Consider the following 21,688-nt stretch of genomic DNA (forward strand, 5'->3'; position numbering starts at 1 on the left):
GCATTTATCAGCTGTACCGATCGTGTATTCGCAGACGGTTCGGAAAAAGACTATCGTTCGGATTTTATATGATTTTAAGAAGCAAATATTCGAACCCTACACTATGTGATTGTGATGTTTTTGATGGGATTGAGTGGATATGATGAGTTATCTTGATTGGTATATTGATTTGGATATTGTTTGGATTGCCGGTTTGTAGCCGTTATGCCGTCGATTCGTAAAATGTCAAGACTTTGATATTCTTGATTCAAAGAAGCATGGTTTGAGTTGCATATGATCTTGTTAGCTCTTTGACATGTTATTTCTCAGCTTTCAATCGAGGATTTACGAATCGAGAGTGCCGAGTCGCAACGAGAAGAAGTTGAAGCAAGGTTTGCTAGCATTGTATTTGAGTTTGAGTTGAGAACTTGAGCAACCGTTTGATATGCTTTATCATTGATGTCTTTGCAGACTTGAAGTACTTTCAGACGTGTTATTGAAAGGTATAAATGACAGCGAATCCAGATGTGATAGAACGCTTGAAATAGCTTTCATTTCAAGTATTCCCATGTCAATCACATACTTGCTTATTTATGTTTCTTATGTGATTACTTGCTTGTATTGCTTTGCTTGCTTATATGATTAGTTGTTCAAGATGTTTTACAGCTGTTAATGCATACAGAATATGTTGCATTCATCTTGAACTCCAGCCTAAAAAGCACAGAGGGTTAAAAGCCTAGAGTGCATATGACGTTTGGTGAATTATAGTTGAGTGGCATGGATTGCAGCCTTCGCTTTCAGAGCCAGAAGACTCTCTATAATTGTACCAAAGTCATAGGACTAAAATACTTGATGCCGCCTCTAATGGGAGTGTCGGTGGTTTGATAGTATTTTATTCCTCGGGATCCCAAAGAATTAAACTTTATTAATATCAGCTTGATAGCCTTCCTTTGCCATTTGCATTGCATTCACGTTTATTATCTCGCGTTTTAAGTTGTTTATACTGGGATTTTATTCTCACCGGAGTTGTCTGGCTATTGCTTTGTTTTGTATGTGTGCATGGCAATAGGTGGGGCAGGAGCTAGTCAGAAAAGACAAGGATAGCTCGAAGTAGAAACATAGCAAGTATGGACACGGGCTTAAGTAGAAGACTTTTACTTTATGTTGTTGAACTATGCTAGAAGTGATACAAGAACTTTGTATATTGTGGCTTGAATACATGCTAGTTTATGTTTATTATGTTTAGAAGCTTGTAAGAAGTTATTAGATGGCATGTATTTAATTTTGTAGCATGTATAAAAGAGTATGACTTGTTTCTCCATTCTTTGGTAGCAGATTTTTGACAGCAGAATTTGCTGTATGTAGAGCCCGCTCGATCGGTAGAATTGCACCGATCGAGCGAGGCCATTATTTGGCTAGGCAGAAGAATCGAGTATTGTTCTCGCTCGATCGGTAGAAATCCACCGATCGAGCGAGGCAGCGTTTTTGCAAAACTGAGGATCGAGTTGTGTTGCTCGCTCAATCGGTAGAAATTCACCGATCGAGCGAGGCACAAAAATGAGAAACAGAGCCTTTGAGCATTTATGCTCGCTCGATCGGTCAAGTTTACCCGATCGAGCGAGACACTGTAGCCTTTTAAAAAAAATTTTTTTTTTTGAGCTCTTGTTCCTTTAATTCTTTTAAATACTTGTTTAATTGTTAATTACAATAAATTGCCCTAAGATAAGATTAGCAACCCGGGTTCCCACACCATGTGAGACATAAAACCATCCAAACACACACGAAAATGGATTGAAATCAACATGTATAATCTGATTTTTTGTTCCAATCATGCAAATTCCATTTAGATGCAAGAAATTCACCTGTACAAGTTCAATAAACATGCTAGAAATTGAAATACACAAAAACAAACTCCAAGTCCCCTTACCCCTGCTGAAACCGAACACACACACACACATATACACAATAAAAATCTTCTAAATTTGAATTTTAAGGAAAAGAGTCAAGAAACATATCTCCTATGCTTGGTTTTTAAAAAAAGAATGAAGTTTTCTTGCCTCAACTAGAAGAACAAAAAAAGAAGGGGACGGCTGGGCACTTCTTCACCACGACCAGCAGCTAAAACTCTTCCTAAGATGGACCTTTAGGCGGCAAGGTGGCAGTTTGGTGGCTGGGCCGGCGGTCGGAAAGTGGAGGAGTGGAAAAACGGTGAAGCCAATGGAAAGAAGTGAGTGGAATGGAAGATGGCATGAGAATGGGGGAGATAGGAGTGAGGCGGCTGAAGGGATTTAAAAAAATGCTAGGGTTAAATGTGTGGTGTGATATTTTAAGTGTAGTGTATATGCAGGTATTAGTGTGTGTGTGTAGTGACCTGTATCCATAATTAATGATTAATGAGTAATTAATCATGTGATCATGTTTAGATTTAGTCAAACATGATTAAGGGATTTCCTAACAAGTCTAAGGAGTTCAAAAATGGATCCAGGACGCTCAAATTGGTGGGAAAGGTTCGGGAGGATCGGGCAATCCGAACTGAGTTTGGAGGATCCGTTCGTGTGCATCCAGCTGTCCCAAGATAATAGTGATGTCACGAGGGTGACTTCAGATGATCCTAAGTGCAGGATCGGACGGTCCGAAGTGCTGGCAGAGACACTTGCCAAGCATGCAAGGATCGTACGGTCCGAAGTGAGGTTCAGACGGTCCGAACCCTTGTCTATAAAATGAGGCCGAGAAGCTCATTTCCAACTCGCACCAATTTCCTCTCATTCCCCCATGTGGCCCTATTTTAGGGCTTTGGGTACTCTTATTTTAGAGTTGGAGTAGGGAATATATTCTGCTATAGCCAGACAGTGTCTGACATAGTAGCAGGGCGGTATCCGAGTAGCGGAGCTGTTCTCGTAGCTGTAGAGCTGCAGCAGTAGTATGCCCAAGTGGTTGGATAGTCGCCATCAGTGAGCTGACAACGGATGCAGGTATAGCTATGGCCTTCTTAAAATATTTAGGAGTATGCAATATCTTAGTTAAGGCTTTTAGAGCTTATTGAATGATGCTTGGGTATTTGCATTTTAGGGTTGATGATAGACTTGGAATCTAGAGTGGGACTGCTAAGAACTGTCTAAGAAAGGTACGTAAGTACTGACTGAGATAGACAACGGGTATGCATGCTTATGTGTTGCATTTATGTGTCATATTTTGCATGGATTATTATGCGGCATGTGCATATCATATTGTGCCTGTACATCTTTTGAGATAAGCCATGGAGGGCCGCTCAGCCCTAATTGGTCGGTTGATGTCTAGCGCCCAGTGACCGACGGGTTGGGTAGAACTAGCATCTGGGTGACACGGTCCACGTTCGGTAGGAATGAGCAGTGTACGCAGGGTTTGCTCCACGGGTTGTACCACTCATGTCCTAGGCGCCATTTTGAGCAGTTGTATACAGTTATCCCAGATATGGATACCTAGTCATATTCATATGCATGCATCATGTTTATATGTTTACCCGTGCTTTCGTATTGAGCGTAGTCTCTCACGTCCAGTATTTTATGTGTATCTGGCACCCCATTCGACGGGACATGTGTAGGTGCAGGATTGAGCACCAGTAGCTTGGAGGAGCCAGTGACCAGTGAAGACAACAGGATTAGTTGTAGGTTTTATTTTATGTTAATTCGATTGGGTTGTATAATCGAATTTGTTTTTTTTTACCGGTTGTATTCTGCCGGGCAGTGTTTAATTAAGTTTTCCGCAGCGATTTATTTATTTACTATTAAATGCATGGTTAATTATGCTCTAACTCTGATTAGGTAGTGGATCCGGGTTGGGTCACTACAGTGTGAGTGTAGGGTATGCACAAAAGTGATATTTCACTAATAAAAGTGCTATTTTTAATATTACAACTTTAGGTTTTAAGATTTTGCACTCATTTTAAATTTTCTAAGTCTAAAATCTTTAATTTAAATATTAAGAATATAATTTCACTAGTCCGGGTCCAAAAAGGCCAATTTCTGAGAAATAATGGAAATTACGCGCAAGTATGCACCTACGCGATTTTTTTTATCCGAAAAATTTAAAATAAAATTTTATTTTTATTTTATTCATCTCTCATGAATTTTAGGTCATAAAAATTTAGAATATGAGGTTTTCCCGCTGTGTCCACCTTTACCGCGTGCCGGAGCAGAAGGTCACTAATTTCAAGTATCTCTAATAAATAAATTTAAATATTTGAGAAATTAAATCCTAAAGAAATTTAAAGCATTTAAATTACCATGAATTTTAGAAATTTAAATATCAAATCTAATTTAGACATGAAATTTAAATTATGGAACTTAGGCGTCATAGGAGATGCGAGGCTCTTTTGACTTTGTCAATGAGATACTCAATTTATTGGAAGAAAACCTTCTTAAGGATGCTTCAGATGATGATTCTTAGATTTATATCTTTGTTGTATTTAAGTTGTATTTGAGATTTATTTGCTTATTAATGAAATTTTTATTACATTGTTTTGTTATTTATTATTATTTTTTGATTATCACAAAAAGGGGTGAATTAATTTGGTTAAATGTTTAATGAAAAAATAATAAAATACTAAGAGGAAGAATAAAAATTGATTATGTGATAAACAATTTGTTAAAACTGTTATTAACTTCTTGTTAAATTTAGGGGGAGCTTTTATATGCGTATTTTAATTTGTTTAAATTACTGCATATTATATATCTTGTTTAACCAAGTTTTGTGATTATAAAAAACGGGGAGATTGTTACGCCTTAAACGCATATAAATCTCTTAAGTGAGATTAATGTTTTTAATACGATAACTTATCTTGTTTTGATAATTCTAAAAAACTAGGTTAAATTGTTACTAATGGTTTAAATTGAGAAACTTGCAGATATTAATTACACTTAATTTCAAAATTTCAAGTTGATGGACTAAACTGACAGACTAAAAAATATTGAAAACAAGTTGAAAATTCAAGACATCTCAAACATAATTGGAAACTTGGATGAAGACTTCGGAAGGACCATCGGACGGTCCGATCCAAGGATCGGACGATCCGATCTTGCTGTGGCGGTGACAAGATTTGTCGGACGAATTGCGGCCAATAGTGCGCCGAACGGACGCTCCGAAGTAAGATCAGATGCTCCGAACAGTTTTGGCACCAAATATTTTTCAATTTGAATTGCTAAGGAATGGATGCTCCGATCCCGAAAGGACGTTTCGATCTCTGCCATTTGCAACACTATAAATAGAGGCATTTCGAGGCCATTTTGAAGCATCCAACTCACCTTCGACTCTTCTACCCTTCAAGCAATATTCGACCATAATTCAAGAATTTTATAGCCTATTTCAAGTCACTCAAAATATACATTTGTATCAAGTTGTACAAGTTCTTAAAAATTGGTGTTGTGTTTACTCGAGTGTGAAGCCCGAGTTGTTCGAGTTGTGAGGCTATCCTTGGAGCCCTTAAGGCCAAGTTGTATTGAGTTGTAAAGTTATCGACGCGGTGATCGTGTTGTTGTTGTACGACTATCCTTGGGGCCATCAAGGTCAAGACGTTTGAATTGCTAGTGGATCCTTGGTAAATCGACCTTAACCAAGAAGGGAAGACGTAGACGATTTATTGTCGAACTTCCATAAACATATCCTATCTCTTTACTGCTTTATTTACTTATCGAATTTATTTACTGCATTTATTTTTGATTGATTTAAGTCTTTCACTTGCGTACTTGCATAATCGCTTTAAATTGCTAAAGTTGCCAATAGAACCTAAATCCCCACCATTAGGTTCTAATACATGGTATCCATATACAAGTATACTGGGGCTGAGTGACCCCTCTACTGGTAATATCAATAAAAACAGGCTCAACGTGCCAATGCATGCAGCATAATATATGTGACATGATAAATACACATATAATCAATGCCACATAAAACTTGCAAACATATACAAGCATACTCAACCAGGGTATCTCGGATAGTACGTCCGTACCTCAAATTAGTTAACCTTGCAGTATAAGTCCCCTGGTCCAAAACTATAAACAGACAATCACTGTATCACTATTTATTCTCTAAATGCCTTAACTAGATTAGTATATACTCACTTAAGCTAAACTGATTCTATTATTATACATGCGTCCGTCATTAATCCACTGATGTCGATATCCTCACAACTTGGGCACAACTCCGCTACAACCCCGACAGCGCTTTGTCGCTTCCTGTCCTTCGAATAGGACTCCTAAGAGACCCTAAAAGCTAGTAGAAATCAAGATAGAGAATTTGTAATGAGCATTTGAAAATGAGCTCTCGGCCCTCTATATTTAGGCGATAATCGGAAATTCCGAACTCGCAATTGGATCTTTCGATCATGCTTTTGATCGTTCTCCACCAACAACGTGTCTTTGATTGGACAACTCAGATGCCGACAACATTTAGGAACTGCCAAACCTAGTTCAAAGATTTTGTACTCTCTTAAGTCTAATCATCCAATCAAAGCCCATACTCTATATAACACAAGATCGGAACTACCGATCTCTAGTTCAGAACCTTCGAACTACTCGAACCTTCTGATCAGTCATTCTAGATTCCTAACTTGTTCGTAACTTTTGAACTGTCCCAGTACTCAAAGTTCAAGAAACCATTTCTAATCATTATAAATCCGATTTTCTACTCCTTTAACCATTTGACAATCCCTTAATTATGTTTTAGAAAAGGAATTAGTTAAGTTAGTAGTCGAGCTACTACATGTGGATTGTGAAAGTAGTGGGACAAAAAAAATGGCAATGAGGGAGTCCAAGGACTTGAACAAGCGGGAATTACATGATCTCTTTGCAAATTTAAAGAAGTATGAATTTGAATTAGTTGAAGGAAAAAGGAAGGAGAAATTAGTTGTTATTGCGAAGTCAATACTTGTAGTGGCTAGACCTAGATCACCTACTAACTTAATACTTAGACATGCAAATAACTTAAGAAGATAAACATAGTCATAGTAAGACCGTGAAAACTTAATTAAATACAAATCTGGCAGTATACCCCGAATATGACACGGAAAACCAAAGTAAAATTAATATACAACTTAATCGAATATTCAAATAACGAAAATGAACTTAAACTAAACCTATTTTAACCTCTGATCCCAGGATATGGTCACCGACTGAACACTGATCTGTCTTTTGAATAGCCTGCAACGGTCCCGTCTAATGGGGTTTCCATGGTAAATAAACAAAAACGTGATCGACACTTGCTTAGTACATAAATATGAGTATACAGACTGAAACGATGCATTCAATATGATTGGATAATTAGTCAACCATCAAGTGCTGCTCAGACTAGGCACCAAATGAGTGTGTAATACTCCCTCCGTCCTATATACATTGTCCTATTTTATTTTTTCGTATGTCCCAAATTTATAGGCATATACTATATTTAGTAAGCTTTTATTATCCTCTTTTACTATTATACCCTTATTTAATTTGGGTATTCTGTTGTTAACTAGTTTTTGAAAATATGTAAACCTGTTATTAATTGTATTTCTAATATCTTGGAAAATGTATAGAAAAATAGACATTCATCTTCCAAAACACAAATTTGGTATATTTTTAACAATTCACATCTCCTACGTCCTAATTCATCTTTTTTTTTCGAGGCTGATTCAAAAGGTTAGACTCTATGTTGCCATTGCAAAGAATGTCATCTTCTTCTGGTAATTGATTCAAATCAATCGGAATATTTTGTGGAGAATGAACATAGTTATTGCCAGATGAGGTAATATCTTCCAGCGAGGCATTCAAATCATTGGAAGGGAATTGTGGTTCACTGTTCATTTTTTTTGTTGAACTTTTGATTATCAAACTGTAGGAGTATTTCTTATATTTTCCATTAAAAATTCAAAAATAGTTTTGGCGAGAAAAAAGGGCACATATCTAATTAAATTGAAAATTTTAAGAATCCGAATGATCATTCAAATTTGGCGGAATTTGTAAAAATCCGAAAGAGTAATTGATTTTGGAATTAATTCAAATGGTTTTGGAACTAATGAGGGTGGAAAATAGAGAACTTCAATTTTATGTTGTTGTCATTAAATAAGGGTAAATCTGGAAATTTATTTGTATAGTTGATATTTTCAAAGTTTTTCTTAATTTGTGTGAAAAAAATAGGACAATATATATAGGACAGAAGGAGTGAATCTGACCACAGGTCAATTTCACACTCATCTAGATCACCATAGCTTCAGTTTGCGTCATCACGATGTACATTGGGGACCGACCATATACAAGGGTGTAGGGCAAAGTGACCCTACTGAAAAGATAATTTTGAAGAAGATACGGTTTAACATGAATATGCACATGCAATATATATATATATATATATATATATATATATATATATATAAAACATGTATCACAGCACATAAAATAAAACATATAAGCATGCATAATAGTTGGCGATCTCAGTCAGTGCTTGCGTAGCTCAACTATTGGTATGCGCTACGAGTTCCTATAGTTCATCAGTACAAGCCAAGTGAATTCATATCACTAAAACTTATCTAAAAGTCTTAACTAAGCCAATGGATACTCACATTAAATACTAGGGATCTTGGACTATATTGCATCCATCGTCAGTAGCCGATGTCAAAGGCCACAACTCCAACACAGCTCCGCTACAAGTCCTGTAGCACCTTACTATCGATCGGCCTCAAATACATGACTGGTAATACTCAAACTGTACACCGTGCATAAATCACACCTCAAACACATACCAACTATGAGAAATTCAAGACCTATTTATAGACGGAGTTCGGAAGGTCCGAACCCTAGACCAGAAGTACCGATAATGTTTGCCACGTCTAAATGTTACTGATCGCAAGCTCCGATCTGCACTTCAAAAGCTCTGATCACGTTCGAAAGCTCCAACCCCTCACTTTGGAAGCTCCGATCTCCCATGCAGCTCACATGTCAACAACACTTTGACACCTCACAACGCATGCAGCTCTGAAGCTCCGAACCACCTTCGGAAAGTTCGATCTTGACACTTTTCAGGCTCCTTTTGACAACACACTGTACATTATAACATTGCAGGGTTTATAACCTTGCTTCCGAACCACTTCGGATGGATCTGAACTACTCAGCTCTTTGGACTTCTCAAACCATTTTCGAACATCCTCAAGTTGGTTTCACATGGTTTATCACACTAAAAACCCATTTAATCATGCTTTATATATCTTCCATCCTTTAAAATATTTCGTCATCGAAATCAAATCTATAACATACCTAAGAATGTAATCATGCACATTAATCTTGCCAAAACTGAAGTGCACTCAAAACTAAAGATGCTCGCAAGTGCAGAAAACTTTAAGCTCTCAATTAACTTTTACATGTTTACTGAACTAAATCATTTCAACAACTTTATTCCGTGATGCTTAAACTTTCCGATCCATGACATCAATTTATCAATCTCGAAACGCGAGTCGCCTTCCCATAGTCTTAGGGCCTGTTTGTTGGAGAATCCAAAAGATAAAAAAACAATTTTTTTTTCAAAAACACTTTTCTAAAAGGGCAATTTGCTCAAAAATCCCCAAATGCAAACATATTTTGCTTTGGGGTCCCTAGTCATAAAATATGGTACAAAACAATACAATATGTGGTACAAAACCATACAAAATGTGGTACAAATTAACAAAAATTGTGGTACAAAAAAGTGGCTAGGGAGCGCAGAGCAAAACATGTTGCATTGGGGATTTTTGAGCAATTTGCACTTACTTAAAATTGTATTGTTTCATACAAACGATTTTGAAAAAAACACTTAACTAACTAAGAAAAAACTTTTTTTTAGAAGTTAGCTTTTGTGTTTTTGCTTTTAATTATATTTAAAAAGAAAAAAAAATGTTTTTTCAACATTTATTAAAATAACAAAAAAGCTTATATATATATATATATATATATATATATATATATATATATATATAAAGTATTAAAACACTTTAAAAGGTTGAATCGATTCAAGTATCTTTTGTCACAGCCCGCAATAGGTCCCTATAAGGCTATTTTGGTTTACAAAAATTATTAATTAACTCATGTTTGTATAGATATTTACTATAACCTATTATAATTTATTATTCTATTTAATTTTTTTCCATATGGGATAGATAGCATCAGTACACGTTTTCAGAGCTCGTCTCTCTTGTAAAATTAATTTGATAATCCCGTTTAATTTATTTATTTAGTTATTTATTTTGAAACTTTCAACCATAATATTTATCAAACAAAGAAAAACAAGATCATGCATATGAAAGTCCATTCTAGCTACGGAATATATATATATATATTATAAACAGATAGTCAAATCCCACGCCAGTATAAATAAAGAGATGATCTCGATCAGCAGAAATACAAACTCCTAAAACAACATTTATATATTTACCATGAACACCATGTTTTTCCTTCTCTTAGTACTATCTTTCTCATTGATTATCCTTTTTAATCTTATATTTAAACCCAAAAATTCCAAGAAAAGTACTGGTCGCCTCCCACCAGGTCCCAAAGGGCTCCCGCTAATCGGGATCCTGCATCAATTGGATCCCACATATCCCCATCTCTACCTCTACAACCTAGCTAAAAAACATGGCCCTCTCATGTGGATGAAATTCGGTTCTCGAAACGTGATCGCGATTTCTTCTGCAAGAGTAGCCATGTTAGCATTGAAACATAATGACCTAGCGATGGCGGGCAGGCCAGCACTCATTGGCTTCAAGAAATATTCTTACGACGGCAAAGATATCACTTTCGCTAGTTATAACGAAACCTGGAGGGAGATGAGGAAAATGAGTCTCATTCATCTTTTTAGCGTTAAACAGGTTGTTTCGTTTCTTCCCATTCGAAAAGAAGAAGTTTCTCGCATGATCGAAGAAATGACCAAGAAATCGGATTCGTCCGAGCTCATAAACGTGAGCGTGGCCGTTTTCTTTCTAATCAACAGGATCATATGTCGAGCCGGATTCGGGAAGAAGTACGATGAAATGGGTAAAAGGAGATTCGATGAGGTCTTTGAAGAAACTCAAGTGGCCATAACGGCCTTCTATTTCGGTGATTATTTCCCTTTCTTGGGTTGGATTGATAAATTTAATGGGGCGCTTTCAAGACTCGACAACAACGTTAAGGAATTGGATGATTTTTATCGAGAACTTATAGATGATCATCTTGATCCGAATCGGCCTGAATCAATGAATGGGGACATTCTTGATCTGATGATCAAGTTGAAACAAGACCAAGCCGCTTCTGTTCACATTGATTGGGATAATATCAAGGGAATTCTAATGGTATTACTTTCACATCTACCTTTGTTTTTATTTTTTACCAATTATTTTATAGCATCTATATATGAGTTACGCGGATACGATGTTATATATTGATGTAGCTAGCGACATATATATAACTTATTTTTAATTTTCTATTAATATTACTTTAACTTTTTGAAAAATAACAAATAATTTTATGCATAAAACTTTTTTATTATTGTAGAATGTATTCGTTGCTGGAACCGATACAAGTACATCGTTGATAGTGTGGGCCATGACAGCTCTCATCAAGAAACCCCAAGCAATGAAGAAAGCACAAGAAGAAGTGTGGAATGTGGTAGGAAACAAAGGCTTCGTAGATGATGATGATATCCAAAATCTTCCTTATCTAAAAGCAGTCATCAAGGAAACACTTAGAATGTTTCCTCCAACTCCGCTCTCCGTTCCAAGAGAAACTATACAACATTGCACCATAGATGGGTACGATATCCCACCAAAAACCATGGTGTATTTCAATACTCATGCGATCGGTTTAGATCCCGAATATTGGGAAAACCCTACTGAATTTATGCCGGATCGATTCTTGAATAGCACTATCGACTACAAGGGGCATGATTACGGTCTAATCCCATTTGGATCGGGCAGAAGAGGATGTCCCGGAATGAATTTTGGTGTCGCAGGTGTTGAGCTTGCACTTGCCAATCTTCTCTATTCCTTTGAGTGGAAGCTGCCTGATGGAATGAAGGAACAAGACGTGGACATGGAAGTGTCTCCTGGAATTACACCACGGAAGAAAAATGACCTTTGCCTTGTGGGCAAACGCTACAAATATAATTAGTAAGCTGGAATTAGGTAATTTTTGCAAGTGTTTAAAAAAATGATTATGAACTTTTTTATTGTATAAAAAAGTCCATAATTATTTGTAAGTAGTTGCAAACACTACCTTAAGTGTTTGATGACTATATATGGTTTTCATATTATATGTATAATAAACTTCGGTCATAAGATACCATATATGAACATTAGAATAAGTACTTCAGACTGAAATAAACATGTATCAGTATTGATGCGTTCAAAAATTTCACATATCAAATAAATTATCTTTTACATATGTATTTTACATCTTTTCTACAACTCTTTTATACGCTTTTACGCACTTTTCATACATATTTTCAATATCTTTTTTACTGAATCCTTTATTGATTTGAGCGTCAAAGGTGGCTTCGCCTCGGGGCGAGCCATACACAAAAATATTTGGGATCATTCGAATCGTTTTATTGAAAAAATTGGTTCGTTGATTATCAGTTCAAGTTAATTTATTTGATGTGAAATTTTTAAACGCATCAAGTATGTTTAAAGGACAGTTTAATCCCATATATGTACCCTGTCCATTTATCAATGAACGATACCTCAATTAATCATACACCTTTATTTCAATATGACTCTCTTGCCATGGAAAAATATATATATATATTGTCCCAACATTCTTTGGTAGAAGAGTACTGTAGTTGTTGAGGGAAGTAATTGCTGATTTGCTTGTAATTTTATTATGCCTAAGGGCAATTTGGCCGAATGTACGTACAAAGATTTGTAAATGATCTCACACATAAAAATTATATCAAACATAATACTATGTGATTTCTCCATCTACCAATTTTTTTTATCATTCATTCGCTAATAATTCAATAATTTCATCATTTGTAGGAGTGTTCATTATTCGGATATAACCAATAAAACAACCGAAATTAATTTTTTTTTTGAATTGGTTTTTCAGTTTGATTTTGGATATAAATTTTGAGCTTTTCGGATTTCCGATTCGATTTCAGTTTTTATGCTAAAAAAACCGAAATAACCGAACCGACCGGAATATAAGTTATATTACAATTTAGTCCCTTTATTAGGTTTAGAGATGTAATCACAAAATCTATCGTCCGCCAAATTATAAATGATCTCCAAAACTCCAAAGCTGCCCATCGGTTAGATGCTTGACACTTGGCTGCTCGTCTCCTCACTTTTGATACCTGAATGCATTTTCGTTTGTTTAAATGATAAAGCTAGCTCTAAATGAGATTAATTTGCTTATGTGAGTTACAAAAATGTATGTGATTGTGAGTGGTGATACAACACTTTTACACTTTAATTTGTAGATAATTATTGCTTCACAAAACTTGCATGTAGCGATCTGTAAATGAAAATTTCGTGAAACTAGGATTGGAAAACAGATTTACCAAAGTTATTTTGTTTGTTTATTGTTCTATCATTTTTCCTGCTGAATTAATTTTTTCATTTGTTCTTGTTTTCATCTTAATATTTTGTTAATTTCATTCTTAGATGGCTTAAGTTGATAGCAAACTTGGTGAAAGTAAAACTCTCGAGACATACACCTTCTGTTTGTCATTGGCTCATTGTATTATTTGTTATTTTTTGCTTTTTCGCTGTATAGCTATAAGTTTAAGTTGTGTGTTTGTTTATTTAAATTACATGTTTGATGAAATTTTATATATATTTTTTATTGTGTTATGTATAATATCAAACCTATCAAACCTAACCGTATAAATCGGTCCATTATATATAGTACAAAACCGAATGAACATGTGTAAAATAATTTGATTTCGAATTACATTTTTCATAAATTGTAAACCGAAAAACCGTACCAAAATTGGACAAGTTAAATCGAACCGACCGATAAACGCCCCAAATCATTTGAACCAAGTGGTGCCTTAACGAATTGATAGTCAAAATCATTTATAGCTTGTAAGTTGTAACTATTTCTGATATAAAATAAATGACAAGTTAAAAACTAGTCTATTTTTTGTACAAGTACATTTAATAAGAATTTAAGAGTCGTTTGAATTCAGACGTTTGGAATTCAATCAATTATGATGAAATTTAAATCAAGTGTTACACGTTTACTGAAATATACTCAAAAGCACAATTCAGAATATCATTTGTGCTATGTGTATTCACAATCAGTGTATTTTTGTGTATTTATTAGTTTAAAGTGTGATTATTGGTAATATTTGAAAAAAATATTTCCTTTATATCTCGATGTTAAGGTTGAAAAGTTATGATACGAGGAGTTTCAGTAGAGAAGTGTAAGACCCACGGAAGTGGATTTGTACAAGAGTTGTACTTATCGAAGTCTTTTCCTGATATCATATGTATACATAAGAAGAGGAGACGACGAAGGGATTTATCAATCAAAATTGCAGAAACAAACATTGAGTTCATCATTTCTTATACTTCTGTTTCACTAAGTGATGTGGATTGGTTCCGGGTTATTAATAGTATTCCACTGCTCTTAGTTAGAACGAGATTAATTAGCTGACTACTGAAAACAGTTAGCAGTACCTTTCACAACATTCATTAAGAGAATAAAAGTTGAAGGTGGTTTATTCAACTCCCTCTAAACACGTACATATTGATCCTAACATCATATATATCTCAGCCTCAATAAATATACGAGCATAACTTTATATAATCGTTGCGACTTTCACATGAGTATTAGTTACGTTCCATCAAAATCAATTTATTCTTCGTTAATATTATGAATAGACATTTGAGGCACGTTTTCAATTAAATTGCCAAGCACCTCATCATTTTGGAGTTTCCAATTTCGGCGCCAGGAAGAGGAGCTTTAGAGAAATTAACATAATCAATTGAAGGGCGAATGTATTATTCACCATGGTGGATCATCTTGGTACCAACTCATATCGCTCTACGTGCACTTTAATCGTGTTCCCATATAAATATGTTTTATTTATATATTTATTATGGTTTCACAAAGAACGTACGTAGTTCTCTGTCAAAAATGCCGGATTTATTTTCGCAAACTCTGAAAATGACTGTAATCCAACAAAAACTCGGTTGTTATAAAATCATTCTCTAGCTGGATATACATCCTATCGATGGAAAAAGTACATTATTGGTCCAATTATTTGCACTTTTTCAGAATCTTTTAACAGTAATGTAACTTGCATATTTCTTTTTTAAAAAATTGGTCCTTTAACTTGCAAATTATTTTCATTTTATTTTTTAATCGAAGCATATCGTGTTTGCCGGTCATATATAAAAAGGAAAAAAGTGAAATAAAATACAAGTTAAATGATCTAAATGAAAAACAATCACTAGTAGAAAAATCGCAAAAGACTTCGGTTATTAACTGAAGTCGTAGGTAGATAATTACCGAAGTAGTGTCACGTGAAATAATAGGGTACTATTTTACTTCGCGTTATAACTGAAGTCTTAGCCCTGAAATTACCAAAGTCTTTGGTCGGTTTATGGAGCCAAAATCGGTTCAGGATTGAGTCGATGCCGAAGTAAAAACATATCTTTTACTTCGAAAATTTCATTAATTAACGAAGTGAAAGATATTATTGTACTTCGTCGATTAATAAAATTACCGAAGTAAAAGATATGTTTATACTTCAGCAATGACACTAATCGACGAAGTAAAAGACATTTGTTTACTTCGTTGATTAGTGAAATTACCGAAGCAGACATATGACTGCAGCATTTACATTGACTGATGAAGTAAATAGTCTATTTAACTTCACAATTTATGTATTTTGGTGAAGTAATTTAATCAAACGACTTCGTTGCTACGGATTTATGGTGAAGTAAATTATTTATTTAACTTCACCATTGAAATTTAGCGAAGTAAAAACATATGTTAAACTATATTAAAATTTAGATAATACTGCCACAATATAAAAATATTTCTGAAACTTAAAATAGACTATAAAATATTAATAAATTATCCATTCCAAAATGACGAACATTCATAAATCCACAAATATATCCATCAAAATAACCCGAAAATATGCATGTATCCACAAGTATTTCCACAAAACTAAAATTATATCCACAGAGACAACAAATTATTATCCCAACGTGCATGACACATTTAGGCACCTACATAAGAGTAGACGAATTCAATGCATTCACTTCTAACTTCATCATATTGATCTTGGTCGTAATATTGGTTCTTGATGGATCCTGCAAACTTAAATGTAAAAATGGAAAAATTCTATGCTACCCCAAGGGCACTACCCTTGGGGTGGCGTGGAAATCCGTGATTGGTTAAAATTAGTGGGGCCCACGTTGGGCCCCAATAATTTTAACCAATCACGGATTGCCACGCCACTGCCCTTGGGGTAGCACAGAACATCCCGTAAAAATGATAGCTCAACGTCAATAGGAATGTCATCATCTTCAGGAAACAAGTATACTAGTATTTTTTTTTTTGGTGAAGTCACTTGAATGTAAAAACAACTATTATATATAATGCAGGATTGATACGAGCTATTTAGCAAACAAAGAATTGGACAAACAGATTTGCATAGTATGTTTCATAAAAACACATAAAACCAACTCTATTATTATAATCAATACCCAAGTCAAACGCTTGAAACTAAGAATTGAAACAAGGATTTAAACAACTCGAAAATTTCCACTTACATTTTCAATCCTTGCTATGCTGCAAAAATTTAACAAATTCCTTGCACCTGCACAAATTTAAAAAAAAAAAAAAAAAAAGTTAAGCATGCTAGCATGTGAAAATGGCTACTGTAGGAAAAAAAAAGACAAAATAGTGAAAAGAAGATGTCACAGGCACTATAATCACCTTCTTAGTTGTAATTTACTAATATTTTTAATCTTTTAGTTGATGTACATGTATTAAAGAACATTACATATATATATATATATATATATATATATACAAACCCTATTATAAAAATATACATAAAAATATTAATAGTTTATCATACAATCACAAGCAAAAGCACTTGGGCGTAGATTTCCAGTGTGCTAATGATCTGATGAACGAAAGTCAATTTGATTGGCATTTGATGGAACAAGTTCACCCATCACTTCATTTGTATCCAAAGCCGAAGAGATTGAATGATTTTTACATGCATCAGACCCTTCAGGACAACATGTATTCTAATGGAAGTCGTTTTAACATGCCAAGGCAGTAGCAGGTTCAGGTCAATATTCATGATTGGGCCGCTGTTACTTGGTAAGCATGACAGCTACTTCTCAACCTCATTTGAACAGTGTAGAGGTGAATGAGAACTGGTAATCAAGTCAGAGTGGTGCCCAAGATTTCTGGGATCCCTATGAAAGTGGTATCCATAGCTTTAGCGATGGACGTAATTCATATCAAAGCCTATTCAGTGTACTTACTGAATGTAATGAACTACGGCCTACTGCCAATTATGTTTCAATGAGCTCATCGGAGAGATTCATCCAGGCTGGAAACTTCAGTGAGCTGGGTGAGGGAATTCCACCGAGCAGCCTGGCACAAGAAGCACTTAATGCATTTAACTACTTGAGTGCTCACGTTGGCACGCAAATATTATTTATATATAATTCAATTATATATTATAATTAGAGAATGTAAAACTGAAGTAACTCCCTTCAATGCGCCCTCTAAATAGTAAATTCAAATGAGAACATGTTGAGAAGATTATACCTCTGAAATTTCAAGGTCCAAAGTCGATCAAACATGCTACATATGTTTAATTATATATTTAATTTAAATAGATGAATACATACAACTAAAGCTACTTCCTTCAAGACATCCTACCATGAATCCATTGAGAAAATGTTACTTTCAAGCAATTCATGAAGTAATTAAAATGACTGAAGACTCCTCACTAAATTAAAACAGGAAAAAATGGTGAATATAAACTTAACAACAAGAAGTCAACCTTGATGCCAAATCATAGTGTTAGCCCAGCTTTCTCCAATCAAGGATCCATCGGATCTGAAAATAGCATAAATTGAAATAACATTAATTAATCTCAGATTAAACAAAAATAAGATACTACAAAACCCAAATCACTCCAAAACATGCAGGCTAAAAAATCAGAAATGCTCATAGACTACGCAGTGAGTGAGAAAATAAAAAAACTCATCAAGAACACTTCTTGCAATAATAGAGAATAATTATTCCCTGCAAATTCTTTCTTTCAACGATAATATATCTATATATCTATATATATATATATATATATATATATATATATATATATATATATGAGTTTCTTTCAAGTGCCCACCTATCATGCTTACTACCATGCCCATCAATGATGTGGCACTATTCTATTGGACCACATCTTTATCACATCCAATAGAATAGTGTCACATCATTGGTGGGCATGGTAGTGGGCATGATAGGTGGGCACTTGAAAGAAACTCATATATATATATATTTATTTATTTATATATATATAATAGAACTTGAAAGGAAGATGCACAGTTGTATATGCTTACCGACAAAACGGAAGGTTTACGTCAAATGGGAAAGCCTATTACTTATCTGCCTATTACTTCATATGTAAAACATGTTGAGCAGATTATACCTCGCTTCTTCACCGCCTAAGCAACCAAGAAACAATTTTTTCTGGCATCTCATCTATAACAGGTTATCTGCTGTATTAATTCAACTAGTCATTCGGCATCAAAACCGACATTTAAATCTACCAAGGGTGTATTCCCTGGATTCGAGAGGAGGGAAACTTCTAGTTTCCCATCGTACTAACTTGTTTTCCCATGATTATTGAATGCTTATATCTTACCATATTCTACAAAATTACAATATTTTTACGCTTATCTTATTAAATAAATGAGATGAAGTAAGCAAAAAGGAGAAACTTTGATGACAACAAAATAGCAAAACACTAAACAGTTACCAAATCCAAAATTCATAGTTCCTCACCTCGTTGCTGAAATAAAACCTGCGAGCACGAAACGATTTCTAGATCTCACAGTCATGTTACACATGTAGCCAAAATCGAGTCTTAAATCAACAATAATTAAAAGGTATTCAGCTACTAGTAGGAAAATAACAAGAAACAAAGCAATAATAACAACCACCTTTGATAAAAGAGGGAGGCAACAAGTCTGCAGCGGCGTCACTAGCTTCCGATGAGACAAATTATGCGGTTTTCAGCCGCATCACACCCATGGATGCCAACTTATAATTTTTAAGTTTTACTGTTGCCAACTTATAATTTTTAATGTTATAGGCTAAATATACAATCATTTGGACTTAGTTTATGTGGAATATTTAATAAGACGATAAGGAAGTGCAATATTACGTTGTAGTATCATAATATATGATAATATTACCTGCTTTATGCAGTAGGTCACAGCAAGAACAGCCCAACACATCATCCCAAATCTACAATTCGTAAAAAATTTAATATCAAAGTTATTTCCAATGCAAGGATACAGCTTCATTTCCTGCAAATATTAATCGACATATTTAGTTCGAAAAAATGCGGAACGACATTGTTGACAAAGTAATAAATCAATAGTTTCAGCACTTGTAACAAACAAATCATAGCTGCTAATCAGAGATTTGTGGATTACTCATACGCAAGAACATTATGTAAACATTAAATGGAGCTAGACTTCCATTAACATGATAGCACCAACTTCAGTAAACCGCTAACTTCTATGTACAACACTTGATTCATAGGAAAGAAAAAAAAACAATCTCCTTTCTTTAACAAGAAATTCTGAAATTTAAGCTAATACAAGTACTCGAATACACTATAGTTTCCTGTATAATACTCCCACAATCTCCGAAATTAGCTTAAGTTCCAAGATAACTCCTTTTTATTATTTAGAAGACTCCACAGAGATCAGATAAAACACGAGGAAAATGAAAGGTTGATACGAATATAAGCCTGAAGGATCTCACTGGTGAGCCTACAGATCCTCTTTGAAAGGAAAGCTGATGCGGCGCTCACCCAATATAAATCGATGACAATGGCCCCGTTTGGTTTCAAAAGCCAGGCCAAAAAAGCACTTTTTTAAGTCCTTTTCAGTTAACAATGTGTTTGGTTGACCAAAAAAGTGCTTAAATAAGCACTTTTTTAAGTCAAAATTAGAGCTTTTTTAAAAACCAAAAATTGTAGCTTTTAAAAGCACTTATTTTAAAAAATCTCTACAAAATCCAAACGGGCTCAATATTTCCTGATGGCACAGAATCACTTGAAGGTGGTGCAATTAGACTCTTAATGCAACATTATTCAGAATATTAGATATATGGTAGATAATTGTTATGGACTTTAAGTTTGCTAGAGTATTGCCAAGAGCACTTACTTTGTTGTACAAGAAAATACAAAAGACATAAATTTCAAGAATGAGTGTTGAAAACATCTCGCCCAAATGATCATATACTAATGGGGGTTAAAAAATTTTAAACTCTAACAAAATATAATAATAACAAATTTAATAAACAAGTAGATTGGGAAATGAAAATATACACGGAGGTAAAACATCTCATCAACTCCTTGAGCAGGTCATAATCTGAAACTACTTGCACATTTATATAAATTTTTAATGTCTTGTATAATGGGAGAATAAATGAGCAACAAAATAGGCCTAATAGTTTTTACAAAAATATTAGTACCATGGTATACCATCTGCGCATAGTTCAATTATCCACGAATGAATCCCATCACCTAATATTAGTACAAATTCACAAATCTTGGAATAAGAACCCTACAGAAACTAATATCTTTACAAAAATAGATGACTCATCCTATATACACACACATATACCAAACTCACATTGATAAAGTTGCTCCTGAAATGGAACAAAAGATGATAATTTTAGGTCCTCAAATGAAATAAAAGAGGAATAAGTCAATTTATTTATCAAAGCTAGGAAATAGAGACATAGTAACAGATGAACCTCTGGCTGTTTGAATGCAGCTAAATGCTCGAAGATGAGAAACAAAGAAAGAATAAGAGCCACCAGGACAAATATTGCGGCATTTCTTGCTGCCCAGCTATAGAGGGACGAAGTGGCAAGATGTAACAATGAGAGTAAAATACCCTTCGTACAAGTAAACCATTCCTATAATGTTTCTTAAGTCTTAAAACACCATCATATGCTTGCATATTTAAATTCAAAGAGCAATTCTTATACAAAATCAAGTATAAGTTTTATTTGAAATTAAACTTTGAATTATATCTCAATCAATACCAGATTTCAAAAGAACAGTAGGTCATTGCACAAACAAGAACTAAGATTCTAACACATACCCAGTTTCAGAAAAATAGGCGTATCTCTTTCTAATTTTTATCACATGACTTGATCTTAGTACAAAATCGAAGCTAATACAAAGCACTAAAACTTTTGTTCAAATCGTAACTTCAATATCCGAAACCATATATATCAAGAAACACATTTTTCAGATCAAATATGGACCGTATTTTTTGGTATTTTGAAGCACTTGACTGTTTTTTTCCTATAGAGAAACAATAGCTCAATTTTTCTTTAAAAAAAATTCACACCTTTGACAGATAAAATCTTACGCAATCAAACAAGGTCTAAACAAAATCAAAATCAATCGAACAAGAATGTACCAAGGCGAATACTCGCATGTTCATACCCAATCT

The 21,688-nt window shown here is 34.5% G+C and overlaps 1 protein-coding gene across 1 annotated transcript; it reads left to right on the plus strand.

Moving 5' to 3' along the window:
• The first annotated feature begins 10,384 nt into the window (after nt 1-10,384).
• Nucleotides 10,385-12,304, plus strand: LOC140875877 (cytochrome P450 83B1-like). Its single transcript, XM_073279700.1, has 2 exons — nt 10,385-11,284; nt 11,487-12,304. The coding sequence occupies exons 1-2, from the start codon at nt 10,391-10,393 to the stop codon at nt 12,099-12,101; spliced, it is 1,509 nt and encodes a 502-aa protein (XP_073135801.1). The 5' UTR covers nt 10,385-10,390; the 3' UTR covers nt 12,102-12,304.
• The last annotated feature ends 9,384 nt before the right edge of the window (nt 12,305-21,688 follow it).

This window comes from Henckelia pumila, chromosome 1 (assembly GCF_033568475.1).
Source record: "Henckelia pumila isolate YLH828 chromosome 1, ASM3356847v2, whole genome shotgun sequence".
Lineage (NCBI taxonomy): Eukaryota > Viridiplantae > Streptophyta > Magnoliopsida > Lamiales > Gesneriaceae > Henckelia > Henckelia pumila.

What these genes read in the sequence shown, in the direction of transcription:
- LOC140875877 (XM_073279700.1), top strand. Translation starts at nt 10,391, where the DNA reads ATGAACACCATGTTTTTCCTTCTCTTAGTACTATCTTTCTCATTGATT. An exon ending in ATATCAAGGGAATTCTAATG is followed by an intron (nt 11,285 to 11,486) that starts GTATTACTTTCA and finishes TTATTATTGTAG; the next exon opens with AATGTATTCGTTGCTGGAAC.